This window comes from Salminus brasiliensis, chromosome 15, assembly GCF_030463535.1.
Source record: "Salminus brasiliensis chromosome 15, fSalBra1.hap2, whole genome shotgun sequence".
Taxonomy (NCBI): domain Eukaryota; kingdom Metazoa; phylum Chordata; class Actinopteri; order Characiformes; family Bryconidae; genus Salminus; species Salminus brasiliensis.
In genome coordinates, this window is record NC_132892.1 from 29672841 (window position 1) to 29693477 (window position 20637).

The window sequence follows — 20637 nt, forward strand, 5'->3', positions numbered from 1 at the left end:
TTACTGGTTTGTGTTTTGGTGCGTTCGGACGTTTCTTACTGGTTTGTGTTTTGGTGCGTTCGGACGTTTCTTACTGGTTTGTGTTTTGGTGCGTTCGGACGTTTCTTACTGGTTTGTGTTTTGGTGTTCGGACGTTTCTTACTGGTTTGTGTTTTGGTGTTCGGACGTTTCTTACTGGTTTGTGTTTTGGTGTTCGGACGTTTCTTACTGGTTTGTGTTTTGGTGTTCGGACGTTTCTTACTGGTTTGTGTTTTGGTGCGTTTGGACGTTTCTTACTGGTTTGTGTTTTGGTGTTCGGACGTTTCTTACTGGTTTGTGTTTTGGTGCGTTCGGACGTTTCTTACTGGTTTGTGTTTTGGTGCGTTTGGATGTTTCTTACTGGTTTGTGTTTTGGTGCGTTCGGACGTTTCTTACTGGTTTGTGTTTTGGTGCGTTTGGACGTTTCTTACTGGTTTGTGTTTTGGTGTTCGGACGTTTCTTACTGGTTTGTGTTTTGGTGCGTTCGGACGTTTCTTACTGGTTTGTGTTTTGGTGCGTTTGGATGTTTCTTACTGGTTTGTGTTTTGGTGCGTTTGGACGTTTCTTACTGGTTTGTGTTTTGGTGTTCGGACGTTTCTTACTGGTTTGTGTTTTGGTGCGTTCGGACGTTTCTTACTGGTTTGTGTTTTGGTGCGTTTGGATGTTTCTTACTGGTTTGTGTTTTGGTGCGTTCGGACGTTTCTTACTGGTTTGTGTTTTGGTGCGTTTGGATGTTTCTTACTGGTTTGTGTTTTGGTGCGTTCGGACGTTTCTTACTGGTTTGTGTTTTGGTGTTCGGACGTTTCTTACTGGTTTGTGTTTTGGTGCGTTCGGACGTTTCTTACTGGTTTGTGTTTTGGTGCGTTTGGATGTTTCTTACTGGTTTGTGTTTTGGTGCGTTCGGACGTTTCTTACTGGTTTGTGTTTTGGTGCGTTTGGACGTTTCTTACTGGTTTGTGTTTTGGTGCGTTTGGACGTTTCTTACTGGTTTGTGTTTTGGTGCGTTTGGATGTTTCTTACTGGTTTGTGTTTTAGTGTGTTTGGATGTTTCTTACTGGTTTGTGTTTTGGTGCGTTTGGACGTTTCTTACTGGTTTGTGTTTTGGTGTTCAGCATTATGCTTTTCTATTGTAGCTTGTTCTATCATACTTTATCGGTTTGCATTTGGTCATTGTATCAATTTCTATATCATTTTGTATTTTAACGCATTGTAATAACAAGACATCACATTTTATCACATATGTTTATATTTGTATTGTATGTTATTTTGTATTCAGCATGTTCTATAGCAGTATATTACATAAGAGTAGATACAGTTTAGGTGAAGCATCTTTTTATATACAACCAATGTCATCAGTACTAGTGTTGCACAGTAATATTGAAAATTTCTGTTCAAAAATCAAATTAAATCACAAATCCAAAAGCATTGCTTTCAGTTTACTGTTCACTGATATATAGGATACGCTTTCCTCCAGGGAAATATGCTAAGAATCACTAGATAGAACATACGTCTGATGATGCCTCTGTTTCTCTTTGCCCTCCAGGAGAGTACATAAAGAACTGGAGACCACGTTATTTCCTCTTAAAGACGGATGGCTCCTTCATCGGCTACAAAGAAAAGCCTCAGGATGCGGACTTCGCCTACCCCCTCAATAACTTCTCTGTGGCCAGTGAGTATTGTATCTTCTGTCTTTTTATTGACTGGGTTTGTTTTTCTCTTTCACACGTTCATCTCGGTTTAACACTCACTATTACAGCGGCACTTCACTGTTTTTCACCCTAATATCTCTCTGCTGAGTCTATGCTAGTGATCGATTACTGCGGACAGGGATTTCTCTGAACAGAAAACCTGTTGACTTGTGCTTCACCTTCCCCTCAGCTTCTATTCAAGCTGTGTCTCGAGTCTGTGGGTTTGCTGATCTTTTCTCAGTGGGGAAATGTGTTGAAATGATTGTCTATGCTAGTCCGTCGTGTGCTACAGATGCAGCTGATGGATAGAGATTGGTAGGTTGGCATTTGGCAGTGAAGTGCCAAATGTCAAAGTGAGAGTGCCAATGAACATTCTGTACGCCAGAAGTAGTGGGTTCAATTCTTGCTCTGGTTTCTGTCTGTGACGAGTTTGGTTTGTTCTCCCTGTGTCTGTTGGTGAGGAAAAATGGTACTCCCAATTCTCCCAATTTTGCTTCTGCCAAATATCCCACCCCTTCGTAGCTCCCCCATCACTAGCAATGCTTCCGACACTAGAAGGATAAGCCATGGTACCAACTCTGACACACCAGCTAACAGACGCCTGTGCCGTCCCACGTCGTTTAAGAGGGGGAGAGCGCGACCAGTTTGCCTGCTGATGGCAAAGTGGCATGTTTCGGGATTTGTACTTGTGACCCCCTGGCTATAATGTGAGTGCATCTGACCACTGAGACACTTGGATCCCCTAAAAAACTATTTTTACTGTTTTAATTTGCCAAAATAATAAATATATTATATTGCTTTGATTAAAGAAATGAAAGCATGGTTGATTTATCGTGATGTTTTAGGTGTATGTGAGGCTTCTACCCTTTACCTCCCATTATAACTGGGTTTCAAGTCAGCAGTTTGTCTGTTCTTTTCTGAGTACAAGGTAACATGTCTGCTTGGCGCTGAAAAAGCAGTACGTTTAGATAAGGGTCTAAATAAAGTCCTCCTTTAAATCACTGTAACTGCAGAGTTCTCCAGTTCTATTCTGTTCTGTTCTTTGCAGAGTGCTGTTTTTTCCCTCTTTGAAGAGAGCAGTAGAACATCACAGCCATGATAATAAGGTCCACTCAGTTTTCTGTTGGTGCAGATCCATATTACTCAGAGCAGACTGACTCAAACGCTGCCTCACTTTCTCAACGACATGAGTCATGAGTCCAGTCTCGACGGGTGACTGGTTTAAAGCCCCTGTCTACTGTTTCAGGATTCTCTTCTAACTGTTATCTATAGTTGCTGTGATAAATTTACTCTGAACTGGGAGAGGAAACCATGGTGTTGGTCTTTCCTATGGAGAGATTTTCCAAATGCTTTTTTTCTGTAGCTGTTCTCTGTTGGATTCAAGCTTCCTTTGCGCACAATCAAGCCTCTGCAATTGATCCAGAATGCAGCGGCACGGGTCATCTTCAACATTTCTAGGTTCAGCCATGTTTAGCTCCTCCTCTGCTGTGTTCTCTCTTCACTGGCTTCCTGTAGCTGCTGCCCACATCAGATTCAAACCCCTGACGCTGGCCTACAAAGCCAAGACTGGACCAGCCAGCCCCTCCATACTTAATTGCGATGGCCAAAAGCCGATCTGTACCAAGAGCATTTCCAGCTTCAAGTACGGCTCAGCTCGACCTGCCAAGACAAGCGGCCAGGCTTTTTTCTGTCCTACACCGAAGCAGTGGAACGAACTGTATTTAGTATCATCTAAGCTTAGAGGAGTCTTTTGGATCCTGGCTGATTTAAACTGGCTAAGGATATTTTCTGAGTAAACGGCGAAGCTCTTTAGTAAGTCGCTCTGGAGAAAAGCGTCTGCTAAATGCTTTCAATGGAAATGTGAAGTAAGTTAGGCGGGACTAAATTTTGCCCTTCTGAAGTCAGATCACCCAGAGATCCAATCAGAGTTAGCAGTGTCTTCACATCACCTACCTCGGCTCCACTGGATAATTCCACTAGTTTGTCCTACCTGCTCCCCCCCGGCACCTGTGGTTCATCAGCATAAGTCTGCTGGTCATTCCAAAGCCACAGCTGGTAGGGCATCACCTCGGTGGGACTGTCCTGTGAAAATTATGAAACATATGAAGCCCCCCCATGTATCAACCTGTTGATAATCGACTGTTTGGAAGGAGACACTGGGTGAAACTCAGTGTGCTCTAGAGCAAGCTTTAAGCTCTTTTTGGTCAACTTACACTCCTGTGTGATCTGTCTTTCCCTCGTTATTCGCTAAAACGGTGTGGATGCTTCCTTTTTTTTGCTCATGCTTCTGGAATCTCGTTACATGACCTCAGCATCACATTTCTGCCTTTGAATTCAGAGCATGGTGATTTCTGTAAACAGGCAGTGCTCCATCACGCTATTCTCCAGCATAATGCTGTAATTATCTCAGTCCTCTAGTTCCATTCTGCCTCCTGTAAGTCCTGCACCATTTAAGGGGGGACGGAAAATCCCAGTAAGAAGCTGGAGAACAGCAAACTTTTCATCTTTATTTCTTTAAACTTATATTTTAAAACTTTTTCTGTTCATTAGATCCAGCGAAGACATGAATCAGGGTCATGAAAACATGCAAAAAACTAAAAACACACCTCATGATCTGACCTTGTCTGCACAGTTAGCTAGCATTCCTGATGTACTTGCTACTGATGCGGGAGATGTGTACATTGCCATGGTGATGATGGTGATGCCACTGTCAAATATTCTGCGATCTGACATGCCCTCGAGGTCCTGAGCAGGCTGCAGGTCACGGGTTTTAGAGCATTTAACTACGATGGAACTGCCACATAGGCCACATAGTCAAATAGGCCATTTTTCCACCGCAGGGACAAATGGTTACTAAAGCCATGCCGCACTGTTCCACCTGTAAATCATCTGTTAGCATCGTACAACCTGCATGTATAAATCACACTCGTCTTAAACCACGCCAAGGAGGCGATTCTTATAGATGAATGAATGTTTTTGCGAGTCTGTGACAACTTTGGCATGCAGTTAGCACTATGCTAACGGATAGCTTTAGCCGTGGTCCTGGCTTAAAAGACGTTAAACAGTCACAACATCATAGACATTCGCTCTTAAGTGTTTGCCAGCCAGGCCTTACTCACGCTGTGGTAGCAATGCTGGATGAGCCGGGTTGCCAGGCCATGGTAATGCCGCGGTCGAAATGTTGGGCAAGCTTTGTGGCAAGGCTGTGCTAACGCTGCGGTAGCGGTGCTACAGTGCACCTACAAAGGTGACGCATATATGGAGCCAATCAGCGGATCCCTGTGGCATTAAGCCCCCCGTGTCCGAAACGGTTACCCTCCGCACTCAGAACTGTTCGGCCCTGCACTGCAAAAGAGGACATCCTTCACTTCTCTTTATCTTAATGCTCTCTCTCTCTTTCTCTGTCTCTCTCTCAGAGTGTCAGTTGATGAAGACGGAGAGGCCGAAGCCCAACACCTTCATCATCAGATGTTTGCAGTGGACCACTGTGATCGAGCGCACCTTTCACGTGGACACACCTGAGGAAAGGTGAGCTGAGGAAAAGAGACACAAGACTGACCTGTAAAGAGGGGGCTGGCTGGGGTGCTGAGCTCACACTCCTGCAATGTTGAACTTCTCCAGCTTCTCTAACTAGAGAAGGTCACTTGTTTGATTCCCAGGCCTGACATTCACGCCTAAGTTGCCCCTGAGGATTTTTCCCTGGGTGCTGTTCCCTGGGTGCTGAGGTGGCTGCCAACCTCTCCGGGTGTGTGGTTTCACTGCCCTATTCACTCTGTGTGTACTTTCACAGATGGGTTACATGGGTCTTAATCTTAATTAATCTGATTGAGAATGTGTATCCCATGGACTGTTTCTGGACAAGGACATTCTGGCCGATTTTAGTGACCTCCAGAAAACCTTGAGGGCGATGTGGCTGGAATAATATTTAGCTGTACAAATACAAAAACACTGGCTGATTTATTTTATTTTATTTTATTTTATTTATTTATTTATTTATGTTTAGAAAAAAATACTGAGATCGGCTGATGTGTCTCTAATTTAGTGGTTCCTGAGAGCCAATCAGATCATATTTGTAAGTTAAGGGTTACTACTGCTCTCAAGAGGCTCCTGTACTGCTAGATGCACACCTGAAGAAGCCCATTGGAGCCAGTGTTGTACTCCGTCTGACATCAGATCAGCCAACGAAACAATCAGCATCAGCATTCCACAAGGTTCTATTTTAGGACCTATGAAGTTATCTGTAATTATGAGAGTAAAGTGTAAACAAGGGCTGATGCTTCCATTTTCAATCACTTTAGACATGCTGGAGGTGAAGCATCTAGATTTGGGGCGCTTGACCGTTCGGTCGTGGTCTTTACAGTACATCTTTTGCTATGGTGACAGGGACGAATGGGTGGAGGCGATCCAGATGGTAGCGGACAAGCTGGCCAAACAGGAAGAAGAAGGAATCCTGTGTAGCCCCACCTCCCAGATCGAGATCGTCAATGAGGAGGAGATGGACACCTCCATCAGTCACCATAAACGAAAGGTAAACTTTCAGTCTTTCAAACTTTCTAGGTAAATATCTGGAATTTCCCGGGATCCGGGATTGTCTTAGCTGCTTTTGCAGGTTCTTAAGTACTATATCATGGAATTTTGTGAGTTTGAGCTAGAGTAAGTATGTGTATTAATTGTGCCACGGAATGCATTTATTGACTATATTAAGTTATTTGATATAAAAATTCATTATATGACTTTGGTTGGGGTGCAAAATGTCCAGATGTGGTTTTACATGCCTATTTGCCACCCTGCTATTTTACTTCAGAGTAAAACACACTGATTTTCCTTTTACAGAGTTGGGAGGGGAGCTCTGCCCTAATTGGCTAGTTTGCAGCACTGCAGCAGCTCCCAGGAGCCATGTAGTTTAGCATTGCCTGTGTGTAGCACTGTAACTACACTAAACATTGTAATGGCTTCTTGCAGTGATTTGTGAGTTGCTGTCTCCCTCATGTCCTCCTTATTCTGACGCAGTCCAGCATGTCTGTTATATAAAAAACAACTGCAAAAATGGAGAAACAAGGTTTTTGCATAATGGGTCCTCTAAAGCATATTGTCTGGTTAGATCTCTTAACTAGGCTTTTGTCCAATCATTGCTCAGTATGTAGTCTGTCGCTAAGCTTGTGACTAAGAATTAAGACTGTGTTTCCGTTTCCTTCTCAGACAATGAATGACTTTGACTATCTGAAGCTTCTGGGTAAAGGCACATTCGGAAAGGTGATTCTGGTCAAGGAGAAGGCCAGTGGAACTTATTATGCAATGAAGATCCTGAAGAAGGAGGTCATTATCGCCAAGGTGAGAGAGCAAACACACCAGCAGAGCTGAAATCCGGACCAACACTGGACCTGAGAAGCTAACGTTGACATGAAGGCTGTTTAGGGGCAGATTTCCCAGACAGGGAAAAAAGCCTAGTTCTGGACTACACTGCAGTTTTCAATGGAGATTTTCATTACTAGCCCAACCTAGCTATGCTAACCCTGCTTTGCTGTGTTTCATTGGGACATTATATCACAATATTTAGACAAAATGCACCAACAGTGTAAAATTTCTAAAAACTGCTATCCAACCTACAGCATACTGCTATCCAACATACTCCATACTGAGTACTGTGATCTTTACTCAAAATATTCTTCACTCCAAATATATGTATGTATCACAATATGATAAAATATTGTCATATTGCCCAGCCATGTATGTGTCTATATATTATCTTCAAATATGTGCATTTTAGTCAGATATGGTAAATAAATGCCAGACTGGTGACTTTAAACACTCGAACACTGGCATTAATGGGTTTCTGCAGCTGTGAGTGAGGTCCGTATTGCCGTCTAGGGGTTGTATAGGGCACTGCAGCATCTTGTGACCTTGTGCAACGCTACAGCAACTCACAAAATATGGATCGTATGACCTGAGCAGCTCTTGGGATCAGCTAAATAAAATTTTCGTTTTTAACTGGTTGCGTTTTTGGGCAGAAAATCTGTCAACATGATGCATCCACTAAATGCATGCATCACTGCCAGTTTATTAAAAAATGTTGGTGTTAAAAAATATGTCAGGAAAGTAAAATTCCACCCCAGGTTTTTGTTCCAACTGCCTCAGCTTAGCTGTGTATTACCATACTGGTTTTAATAGGTTTCTGCAGCCATGAGTGAGGTGTGTATTGCCATCTAGTGGTTACACGAGGAACCTTAGTGTCTTGTGACCTGGCACAACACTACAGTAACTCGCAGAATTGTTGATTATATGACCTGAGCAGCTCCCAGGATTGGCTAAATTATTACTTTGTTTTTTACTGATAATACCGATACCCTGTATTTGGGCTGAAAACTGGCTGGTACGAATACATCCACCAAAATCGACCGATATCAATACTTTACTAAATACTGCCAGATTGTTGTGAAGGTCAGTGTTATTTAGTATTTTATATAATCTAGAGATGGAAAATTCAGGTCCTGGAAGTGAAAATCCACCCCAGGTATTTGTTCCATCTGCCTGGGCAGCTTTTTACATACAGTTCCAAAGCAGTCTCACATTGTTAAGAGTACATTTAGCCAATCCCAGTGTGCGATTCTCTCAACCTAATTCTTTCTTTATTATCCTCTTTCTTTCTTCCCCTCCTCTCCTTCCTGCCCTTCCTTTTCAGGATGAAGTGGCCCACACTCTGACCGAAAGTAGGGTATTGAAAAACACTAGGCATCCATTTTTAACTGTGAGTACCTTCTTTAAAAACACCCACCTCTTCAAAACACTGAGAAAAATCCCCCCAAATCCCACGTGAGAGATATGTGAAAAATGTGAAGGGCATGCCTCCATCGCCTGAACTCCCCCGTCTCCCCTCCCTCTTCTCTCATCCACAGTCTCTGAAGTACTCCTTCCAAACTAAGGATCGTTTATGTTTTGTGATGGAGTACGTCAACGGGGGTGAGGTAGGCCGGCTTGCTCTTTTGTTCTGGTTCTACAAAAAAAATCTAACTTCTGAAGTGGAGTAAACACTCAAGCCCACTAGAACCACACTGACCTCTGAGCTGTGTCTGATGTTCCTTTATTTTTGTACTTGTTTACTAATTTATTTATCCCCCCCCTTTTCCCCACAGCTGTTTTTTCATTTGTCGAGAGAGCGTGTGTTTTCGGAAGACCGGACCCGTTTCTATGGCGCCGAGATCGTTTCTGCACTGGACTACTTGCACTCTGCTAAGATTGTTTACCGTGATTTGAAGGTAAACAAAAACACACTCTCTTATTCTGAAGGTGGGAACACGTGTTTTAGGAAGGTTTCCGTGTTTGGACGAGGAAAGAAAGACATCTTTCAGGAATGTCGCTGCTTTAGCGGTTCTCAATCCGGCCGTGACTGCAACGACAAACTCCTGACTCTGCTTTCACCTACCTGTGTAGCACTTTAGTGCAGGACAGAGCTTTATTGTGGAATGCTGCCTTATCCTGGATTCTGTTCCTGGAAGGTTACCTTATTCTAAAACGCTGTTTTATTCTGGAACAGATTCTAGAACACCATTTTATTCCACAACTCCATTCTTTTCCTGAATATTGCCTTATTCTGGAACACTGATGTAGCGATGTCTTATTCCAGAATACTATTTTATTGTGGACCGTTTCTTTATTTCAGAAAAAACAGCTTTATTCACTGCCACTGCTTATTCTGTAACACAGACGTAACAGTTATTCCGGAACGCTGCTGTATTCAGCACTTGACTCCAGAATGAATGTTCCGTTATTCCGGAACGCTGCTGTATTCAGCACTTGACTCCAGAATGTTCTGTTATTCCGGAACGCTGCTGTATTCAGCACTTGACTCCAGAATGAATGTTCCGTTATTCCGGAACGCTGCTGTATTCAGCACTTGACTCCAGAATGTTCTGTTATTCCGGAACGCTGCTGTATTCAGCCCTTGACTCCAGTATGAATGTTCCGTTATTCCGGAACGCTGCTGTATTCAGCACTTGACTCCAGAATGTTCCGTTATTCCGGAACGCTGCTGTATTCAGCACTTGACTCCAGAATGTTCCGTTATTCCGGAACGCTGCTGTATTCAGCACTTGACTCCAGAATGTTCTGTTATTCCGGAACGCTGCTGTATTCAGCCCTTGACTCCAGTATGAATGTTCCGTTATTCCGGAACGCTGCTGTATTCAACACTTGACTCCAGAATGTTCCGTTATTCCGGAACGCTGCTGTATTCAGCACTTGACTCCAGAATGTTCTGTTATTCCGGAACGCTTTCAACATTTTATTCCGGAACATTTTCACTATTATTAGTATTATTATTATTATTAACACTGCCTTAGCGCAGTACTGCATGGTAACTATCTAGCTGAGAGGATTGTGCTTTTTTATTATTATTACAAAATGTAATTATTATTGTAACATATTAGAATGTAACATTTTGTAATTGTGCTTTACTCTGCCAGTTCCTTCATAAATTATTTTTGTACAAACACTGAATGGGGGGGGTGCTATACACTTTGTTACAGCCTTTTTTAAAATTGGGCGCTACTGTTTTGCTGGTACGCTCCGTCCACTCTAACTGTTGTGTAAAATCACAGAACTGTACACAATGTAAATCCTGTGATTCTGTGTGTTCGTTTAGCTGGAGAACCTGATGCTGGACAAAGATGGACACATTAAAATCACTGATTTTGGCCTGTGTAAGGAGGGCATCACTGACGCCGCCACTATGAAGACGTTTTGCGGAACTCCAGAGTATCTGGCACCCGAGGTAATACACTGCAATGTGCTGCTCCCTATGTGTGAGGAGTGCAATTCAGTTTTTACTCCACTGCAGTAAACGCAGATCTCACTGCACAGCTGTACACGTGCATTTCTGGACAAGCTGAAATCCAGAGATGCAGAAACAGCATCTGAAGGTAAAGACGCACGTGGACTGAGGTGGTAGTCACGCAGCAGCTCTGGAGAGAGGTCTCCTCCAGCTCCGGCCCAGAGAAGGGAAGGGCAGTCAGTGGAGCATCAGCATGATTCTGAAGCTGCAGTTTTAAGTTAAAATTGCTACACCATGCTGTTTTTAATACTTTTTAAACCCTCATTCTTGCACAGAATGAACGGATTTCCAGGATTAAACCGGGTGTGGGAATGTGGTACAGCGCGTGCTGCTGCTGTATAGGTATATGCATGGCTGGTGTGTGTTCTTGGTTAGTAAATACGAGAGCTAATCAGAGGAAAAAGCCAATTGCCTGTTTTATGTCAGGTCTCTGTGGATGAGGTCATCATAACATGACTTCATTGCACAAATAGCAGAAGCACAGTAGTCATTTTAGACCCACAACCGCTCACTGTGGTGTGTGAGTGTGTGAGTGACTCACACAGTGCTTACATCACAGCAGTAAATGTAGGACAGCAAGCCGGTCAATATCATTAACAATTCATAGCGTTTGTGCGTCATTACAGTGGAAGTGAATTTTTCACTAGAAATGTGATGAGCTCATAGGAAGGTGAAGCAAACGGACAGCAGTGCTGATTACTGAGGCCTGCGGCCTGCTTCAGGAATTCTGTAGCAGAGTGGAGAACATCTGAATTTACTGGATAAAGACTGTCCATCCCTGTATCCGGGCAGACAGGCAGGCAGGCAGGCAGACGTGCAGACGTGCAGGCAGGCAGACAGGCAGTAATGGGTTGTATTGATTATTGATCAGACAGACAGGCAGTAATAGGTTGTATTGATTGATTGTTGATCAGACAGGCAATAATGGGTTGGATTGATTGTTGATCAGACAGACAGGCAGTAATGGGTTGTACGTATTGATTATTGATCAGACAGACAGGCAGTAATAGGTTGTATTGATTGATTGTTGATCAGACAGGCAATAATGGGTTGGATTGATTGTTGATCAGACAGACAGGCAGTAATAGGTTGTACGTATTGATTATTGATCAGACAGACAGGCAGTAATGGGGTGTACTGATTGATTGTTGATCAGACAGGCAGTAATGGGTTGGATTGATTGTTGATCAGACAGACAGGCATGAATAGGTTGTATTGATTGATTGTTGATCAGACAGGCAATAATGGGTTGGATTGATTGTTGATCAGACAGACAGGCAGTAATGGGTTGTACTGATTGATTGTTGATCAGACAGACAGGCAGTAATGGGTTGGATTGATTGTTGATCAGACAGACAGGCAGTAATAGGTTGTATTGATTGATTGTTGATCAGACCGGCAGTGATGGGTTGTATTGATTGATTGTTGATAAGACAGGCAGTAATGGGTTGTACGTATTGATTGTTGATCAGACAGACAGGCAGTAATGGGTTGTACGTATTGATTGTTGATCAGACAGACAGGCAGTAATGGGTTATACGTATTGATTGTTGATCAGACAGACAGGCAGTAATGGGTTGTACGTATTGATTGTTGATCAGACAGACAGGCAGTAATAGGTTGTATTGATTGATTGTTGATCAGACAGGCAGTGATGGGTTGTATTGATTGATTGTTGATCAGACAGGCAGTGATGGGTTGTACGTATTGATTGTTGATCAGACAGACAGGCAGTAATGGGTTGTACGTATTGATTGTTGATCAGACAGACAGGCAGTAAGAGGTTGTATTGATTGATTGTTGATAAGACAGGCAGTAATGGGTTGTACGTATTGATTGTTGATCAGACAGACAGGCAGTAATGGGTTTTACGTATTGATTGTTGATCAGACAGACAGGCAGTAATGGGTTGTACGTATTGATTGTTGATCAGACAGACAGGCAGTAATGGGTTGTACGTATTGATTGTTGATCAGACAGACAGGCAGTAATGGGTTGTACTGATTGATTGTTGATCAGACAGACAGGCAGTAATGGGTTGTACTGATTGATTGTTGATCAGACAGACAGGCAGTAATGGGTTGTACCTATTGATTGTTGATCAGACAGACTGGCAAGCAGTAATGGGTTGTATTGATTGATGATCAGACAGGCTGGCAGACAGTTATGGGTTGTATTGATTGATTGTTGCTCAGACAGGCTGGCAGGCATTAATGGGTTGTATTGATTGATTTTTGATCAGACATGCAGTAATGGGTTGTATTGATTGATTGTTGATAAGACTGTCTGGCAAGCAGTAATGGGTTGGATTGATTGTTGATCATACAGACAGGCAGCCTTGGGTTCTGTATAACTAACTGTAATAATTATTGATCGGGAATTGTGACACCACAAGTATTGATTAAACAGACCAGGCTAATGTAACAGATTACAGCGAAACAATAATGTACTAATATGAGATATATTTGTCAGGTATTGGATAATAGTATTGGAAGTGATTGTATTGATTATTGATCAGGTATTGTGGAATGATGATGCCACAAATAATGATTTAAGCAGTCCTGGATAATGTAACCGCTCAGGTGTTGTCGTGTAATGCACTAATGTCAGTGTTTGTATTGATTAAATAGGTGTTATAGGATGATGCACCAATGTGATTGGCTGTATTGTTTATTGATCAGGTACTAAATGATAATGTACTGATGTAATAGGTTGTATGAATTGTTGATCAGGTAAAATAATTTTAGGATAATGCACCAATTTAAGTGTTTGTATTGATTATTGATTAGGCATTATAGGATAATTCACTTATTTAGGTGACTGTATTGATTGTTGATCAGGTACTGATGTAATAGGTTGTATTGATTTTTGATTAGGTATAATAATAGTAGGATAATTGATCAGGTACTGTAGTATAATTTAAATAAATTTATAATTTACTGTTGCCGTGGGTTGTATTGATTGTTGATCAGCTAAAATAATTATATGACAATTCACATTTAAGTATTCATATTAATCATTGATCAGGTATTATAGGATAATGTTCTAATGTAAGTCTATTAATTATTGATCAGGTATTATTGGATACTCTTCTAATGTAAGTCTATTAATTATTGATCAGGTATTATAGGATTATGCACTAATAAGTAAAATGATAATGTACTACTGTGACTGTTGTATTGTATTGATTATTGAGCAGATGTTGAAGCAAAATCCAGCAATGTAATGTAAGTGTATTTTTTATTGCTCAGGCATTATAGGATTTAGTTACTGCATTGATGTAATAGATTACTGTAGTAATGAACGTGATTTTATTGTTTATTGATCAGGCAGGGAAATGTTATGCAACTATTTACCATAAAATGATGTACCAGTGTGGGTGATTATTACTGAGGTATTTGAGGGTAGTGTAATAATGTAGGTGATTGTATTAATTATTGTTTTATTATTTTTATAGGTATTGGAAGATAATGATTATGGGCGAGCGGTGGACTGGTGGGGGCTTGGTGTGGTCATGTATGAGATGATGTGTGGACGGCTGCCCTTTTATAATCAGGTATGAATTTATGTGGCGTTTATGTGAATGTCTTTTCTGTTTACTCTTCACATGAGTAGTGGGCTTTTCTTTGTTTGTTTTTTGACTAAAAAGGAAAAAATAGGTTAGTAATAATTCTGAAAATACTTCCTGTTCTATATGTCTGTGTGTTTGTGTTTGTGTGTATGTTGATGGCATTGCCACAAGCTTTAGGAAAGCAAAGCCATGGGTATGCATTACACTTTAAGGTGTGTATGTTTATGTATTTTGGTTCTGAAGTGTGTGATTGTATTTCCAGGACCATGAGAAGCTGTTTGAGTTGATTCTTATGGAGGAAATAAAATTTCCCAGAACCCTCTCTGCTGACGCCAAGTCTCTGCTTTCCGGCCTTCTCATCAAAGACCCTAACAAGAGGTGTGTGTGAGTGAGTTATTGAGAGAGTGAGAATCAGATTTATTTAATTTGGACTCAATATGAGGTGACAGGAAATGACATCACACAGGGATATGTAATTGCTGTTATTATTGACTTGTTTGTGAATGCAAATTAATTGCTAATGAGAAGCACATTTGTTCATCCCTGTGTGTACGTGTGTGTACGTGTGTGTACGTGTGTGTACGTGTGTGTACGTGTGTGTACGTGTGTGTACGTGTGTGTACGTGTGTGTGTGTGTAGGTTGGGAGGAGGGCCAGATGATGCAAAGGAGATTATGAGACACAGTTTCTTCTCTGGACTGGACTGGCAGGACGTGTATGACAAAAAGGTGCTAGATTAAACATGGTCTTTTTCTTTGATGCATAATAAGGACAAAATAATAGAAACGGCTATTAAAACCTTAGGAAACAGAAGCGTGCAACACCTGTCTTCCTCTCTCTCTCTCCTTCCCCCTCTCTTACAATCTCTCTCTCTGTCTTCTTTCTTTCTTTTAGCTGGTCCCTCCATTCAAGCCCCAGGTAACGTCTGAGACAGACACCCGGTATTTTGACGAGGAGTTCACAGCCCAGACCATCACAATCACCCCTCCTGAGAAATGTGAGTTAAAATCTGATCTGATCTGTTTTCATATACTGTATGGGAACAGAATGTCGAGCAGTGCACAACAGCTTGCTGGTCCCCTACACTATTAGGCACAATGTCTAATGCTAGACGTGGGTTAGAGGTGTATGAAGCCCCCCAGCATTGAGCTGAGGAGCAGTGGAACGAAATGTGTTCTCTGAAATTTTGGAATTGGGTTCCAGCAGAACAAATCAACCCAAAACGCACGGCAAATTGGCCTTGCTCTCTCTAGGGCGGGTAGATGACTCTTTTCTCTGAGCGTGTTGGCGGCATTTCGGAAAAAGAGGTGCTGGCTGGCTGCAGGCGCGTCGGAGGAGGCGTGTGTGGGTCTTCACCCTCTCAGTGTTGGGAGCAATGCATGTGATATGAAGATTATATGTATGGGTTGGGTAATTGCCGATTCAAATTGGGGAGAAAATGGATAAAAATGTAATATGACATAAAAGAAATGTAAAAAAAAATTAAAAATAAATAAAAAATAAAAAGTTGTGAAATAGATGAACCCATTAAACTCTGGGCGCAAACCCTAAAAGGGAGCCTTGTGGGACTCCACAAAATAATTGCTAGTGGTTCTTGCATTAAGACTAGGTTTAATAATAAACCTGGGTTTAAGTGTGTTATGCTAACATTTCTGGCATTAACCCAGTACCCATGATTCCTCTGCTCCCCCTCTAAATAATATTGTGTGTAGCAACCCATCGAACCCCAGCGCAGTGTGTATTGTATATTGTATATATTGTTCGGGATACAGTGTACAGTTGATACACAGCAATAATGTCTCTCTTTGATTGAAATGGCTTCCTCTCCGTGTCTTCCCTGCAGTTGATGAGGACGGGATGGACTCAGCCGATAGCGAAAGGAGACCGCATTTCCCACAATTCTCGTATTCAGCCAGCGGGCGGGAGTGAGCTCATTAACAGCGGCAGTGCTCGTCCGAGGCCATTTAAGGAAATTACGTAGCCATGCTAGGAAAAAATCTGCCCTATTTTTTCCCCCCTTCTCTCTCTAATTACGTACTGACTTGGGGAAGCTGTTTTGTTTTGTTTCTTTTTTTTGTTTGTTTGTTTATTAGTTTGTTTTTTGATGTGGGACTTTAAAATAAAAGGGGTTTTGCACAGTTGGGTTAGACTAAACCTGGTCGACCCACGTAAAAAAAAAAAAAGTCTCGTACATTTTCAGCGTTGTTGTTTACAGAAGATTAAGAACAGCTTTGTTTTTGTTTGTTTTTGTTTGTTTGTTTGTTTGTTTTCTCAATTCTATCCATCAGTATTACCGTAGACGTATTAGATTTTTGTTTCTTTTTGCGCTTGTTTGAAAGAGCCATTCTGGGGAACAAAACCAAAAATGTTGCCTTACGTGTGCAGTTGTAAGTGTCAGGCGAACACTTGGACGGGCAGGCAGACAGACAGACAGAGATGCGGACAGGGTTATTATTGGCAGTGTCAGTGGTAGAATGACCCTTAATAGGCTCCTTAACTCCTTCCCCTGATCGGTTTCTGTATAGCACACATCTTCCACCTCCTGATGACGAGCACCACTCTCTCACTCTTTATGAAAAGAAAAAAAAGCTTATGATATAAAAGGAAAAGCATCTGAAAAAAGACCCTATTATAGACCTTCAAGGTTGTGCGTCAATCTGTAGACGGAGCAGCTTTACTCAAGGGTGAGGTGTGGGGGTGAACAGCGGCTTTGATATTGTCCACTGTCTCACCTTGTGGTAATCAGTCTTGCAAACAGTTTTGGCCTGTGTCCATTTTTTTGGGACGTGAAAATCCCTGAATCTCCTGAACTATGTGTTGTTAATAAGTCAAGCTACAAAAAGAGCTCCCGAAATCGAATTACTGCTGGACACGCTGCCCTAAGGATGTGAGGAGCTTCTAGGGGAGCTTCTGGTGGAGCATCATGTGATTCAGAGGAAGCACATGCTAACTTACCCTCTCCCTGCACTGTTGGCATTTTGTGTGATTGGGTGGGATTGTCCTGGCCTGTGGGTGGGGCTTTGGAACTGACTAAAATTTGGGAGGTAAGGGTGTCGAGGGCAAAGGTGCCATCAGTACATAGCAGCGTTAGCTTGCATGTCTAGTGGTGGAATTCTGAATTTCGACCTCCAGATCCAATAACATCTGGAGGGAAAGTCTACCCAGGACAAACCCGGGATTGGAAGGCGTGTTTACCACAGGGTCAGATGAAACGGCATAGATAAACACTGCTCAGACCCAGAGTTCCTAATATGGGCCTACAGAACACGTCCACAACTTCAGAGGTCAGAGTTCTTCTTTGTTTTGTTTTTTTAAATGTTCTTCTGTGATGGTTTTTGTTCTGTTCTAAAGATTTCATTTGCAGGCGGACATCAGTACACAAAACTGCCGGTTACTGTAAACCTCACTCAGGCAACTCTGAGCACAAACTACTAACAAACCACAAAGCAACTCCACCCAAAAACAAGCTGATGTAAGTTTTAGACCACATTGTGCACTTTTTTTTTTTTCTCTTTTCTTCCCTCTTTTGCATGGGATTGTCCTTAAACACTGCTTGGCTATTGGGGTTACACTATCCCGGAAAGTGAAATCATGTTAAATCGAGTTGCAATATGGAATATTTCTGTGTAAGAACGATTGGGATGCATTTTAAAGGACCTTTACCTGAGCAGTATCCACAGAATGTCCGTAGAATAAATAATTCCTCAAGATGATATGATTTAAAGATGAGTATAGATTTGATAAATAATCGGATGATGTTCATACATCAATATCAATAAGTTTTTACTTAGAAGCTCCAGGGAAATGTCTGGAGAATCAGGTCAGGTCAAGGAGCGGAGCCTATGTACAGCTGCGTGCTAGAGGCACGGCAGGATGCAGAAAAATATGCTGCGGAGACAGCAGTGTTGTGTTTACCGCACATGGAAGATGGCAAACGAGGCCACTGAGTCCTCCATAATGATGCCATCAGCACACCCACTGTGAATTCCCTGGAAATGTACCTGCTCTGTACACACATGGGCTCACTCGGACATTACCTGGACTGGGTAACGTCCGGTACGACTGATTGGGACCTTTGCGCTCACACACACAGCTCCTCCAGTTACGCTCTGGGTTACCGTACATGTCTGAAAGGGGCTATATTGACTAGATTTAAGATGGTTTCACTTACTAAGGTAGCATTGTTTGCAGTACTCTTTTAAAAAAAAAAAAAAAAAAAAAAGGTGCATTAGATGGTTTGCTGAGCGATGCCATGGTGAACCGCTTGGTACCATGGTTCGTAATAGCATGTGTCCGTGAGAAGAACCTTTAATGTTACGTAAAGGTTCTTTAGACCTCTAAAAGGTTCTTCACACACTCTTCACCATCACACACATCTTCATGATATTTCTTTATAGAAGCAAATGTGTTTTTTTTTTTGTTTGTTTTTTTTCCGATGGGATCGCTCAGAGAACCATTTGGCGCACCTCCATTTTTAAGAGTATGTAGATTAAGCACTAAGAGTGCTTATCTGGGCTCACATTTGACCTTGTTTATACACTACAGCTCTATGAGGTCAACATATCGTCACTTGTATCTCAGTTTTTGCCCTTTTTTTTCATAGCTGTTTTGACATAATGTGAATCTGGCAGTTGTTGTCAGGATTTCATGGTGAATGGACCAATAGAAATGCTCCAAAATGACCTGGACTAACATCTTTCTACATTGAAGAAGACTCTTTTTTTTTTTTTTTTGCATGGCCACGACGATATGGACATACGTTGAGCAAATCTGACCTCTGAACCGAAGCTACATCAGTCAGTCTAATCATATGTGTAATATATCAGTAAACTCAGAAGACCCTGGATGGACCCAGTGGTACAAACCGCCACTCAACTCGCATGTAAATCAAACTCCTTAACTTACACACAGCACTGTGCAGAGGTTTTGGCCCTAATCCCATTATTAAAGCAGCAGTATATACTCAGCAGTGAGAGATGAGGAGAATTTTGGAGATGTTCTAATGATGAACACAGTGATGGAGAACCACCACCACTTTCTGTAGTGTTTATTCTAATATTAGTGATTTACTGCACTTCGGTTAAGTTTAGGTGGTGCCTAAAACCTTTGCACAGTGCTGTAACTTAATACAAATATTGCGATTGTTGGAACAGACCAATGCAGGGAAAAGGAGCAACACCCACACACCTACCTACCTATCTCTATCTCTCGTGTTTTTTGTTTGTTTGTTTTTTGCATTGGTTTAGATTTGTCGCTCAGCATTATCCGGTTCTGCCTAGCTGTAGAACATTATCAATGGCAGTATGAGGGGGAAAATCAGTGACCCAAGTCAGATCACACTAACTAACTAACTCTGAGCAAACTGAGCCATGCAATGATGATGATGATGATGATGATGATGATGCCCCGGCGAGAGAAGAACCCTGAGATGATTACTGTGCAGGAGAGTGGACTTTATAAGCAGACCCCCCCTCCCACCACACACACACATATTCCACCACCCCCCACAAAACCCCGGCACCCTCACCTCCATTCGCCCCATCCACCACCCAGCTACAGTATCTATGTGATGTAAATATGCAATGCCTTCTTCTTTAGTTTGTTTTTGTTTTGTTTTTTTTGTTTTGTTTTCGTTTTTTTGTTTTGGTTAATCGTCATGACCGAACAGATAAACTCGTGTGACAGGTGTTGTGTGACTGTACTTAATTGTTGGATGATGAAGAAAAAAAAAAACAACTAAAAAAAAAAATGTGATTTAAAAGGAAAAAAAAAACAACAATCACTACAGCAAACAAATAAACCAATATAAGGGGAATAAGAGGGAGACGTTTCTATAGAAACAAGTTTCCACAGGCCCCTCCTTCCTTCCTTCCTTTGGCAAAGTCCAACGAACTTCTTTCGAAATTCATCGCAAAATGACGTGTTGCGTACGTTAAAATAAACAAAAAAAAAAGAAAGAAAAAAGTTCCAGCTCGTTTTTTCTCGCTGTGAGATACTGGTTGCGCTAACAACGGTTCTACATCAGGTTTTCTAATGTTGTTATTATGAGAGATTTTTTTTCCAGTGTATTTTTGTACCATAATTGTAATTGTTTTATTTATTTTTTTTAGTTTGTTTTGCTTATGGCAGTGTTACCCTGTCTGTCTGTTGTTCCAGTGTGGGGACACGTCTTTTTCTTCTGGGTTTTTTGTTTTTGTTTTTGATGAAGGATGATGTTGGATGCATTGCAGTTTTTTTGTTTTGTTTGGTTTTTTTTTGTTCTTGTTTTTTCAATTCAGATCCTCTTTAGTTGTTTTTGCCTGTCTTTTTTTGTTTTGTTTTTCATACCAAAACATTACGGCAGGTATCCAGTAGAGGACTTGCCTTGCTGTTTGGTAGTATTTATTTTAAGTTATATTAAAATGATAAAGAAATTGCACCTCTGTTGTGTCCTTGAGTCATTTGTTTGTTTATTTATTTTTGTAAATAAGGTTAACATTTTAACTACAAAAAGTTTGGGCCTCCTGCTCAAATGATGTGTTCACTTTTCTGTTA

General features: G+C 41.6%; 1 protein-coding gene across 1 annotated transcript in view; it reads left to right on the forward strand.

The window, feature by feature from the left end:
* Positions 1-20521, forward strand: part of akt3b (v-akt murine thymoma viral oncogene homolog 3b) — a 33827-nt gene extending 13306 nt beyond the window's left edge. Inside the window, exons 3-15 of the mRNA XM_072656645.1 lie at positions 1562-1687; positions 5123-5234; positions 6090-6234; positions 6906-7037; positions 8386-8451; positions 8600-8668; positions 8837-8959; positions 10345-10473; positions 13991-14089; positions 14367-14482; positions 14744-14831; positions 14998-15100; positions 15947-20521. Coding sequence (XP_072512746.1) covers positions 1562-1687; positions 5123-5234; positions 6090-6234; positions 6906-7037; positions 8386-8451; positions 8600-8668; positions 8837-8959; positions 10345-10473; positions 13991-14089; positions 14367-14482; positions 14744-14831; positions 14998-15100; positions 15947-16032 — 1394 coding nt within the window. The 3' untranslated portion in view covers positions 16033-20521. The remainder of the gene's footprint in view (positions 1-1561; positions 1688-5122; positions 5235-6089; positions 6235-6905; positions 7038-8385; positions 8452-8599; positions 8669-8836; positions 8960-10344; positions 10474-13990; positions 14090-14366; positions 14483-14743; positions 14832-14997; positions 15101-15946) is intronic.
* Positions 20522-20637: the final 116 nt, after the last annotated feature.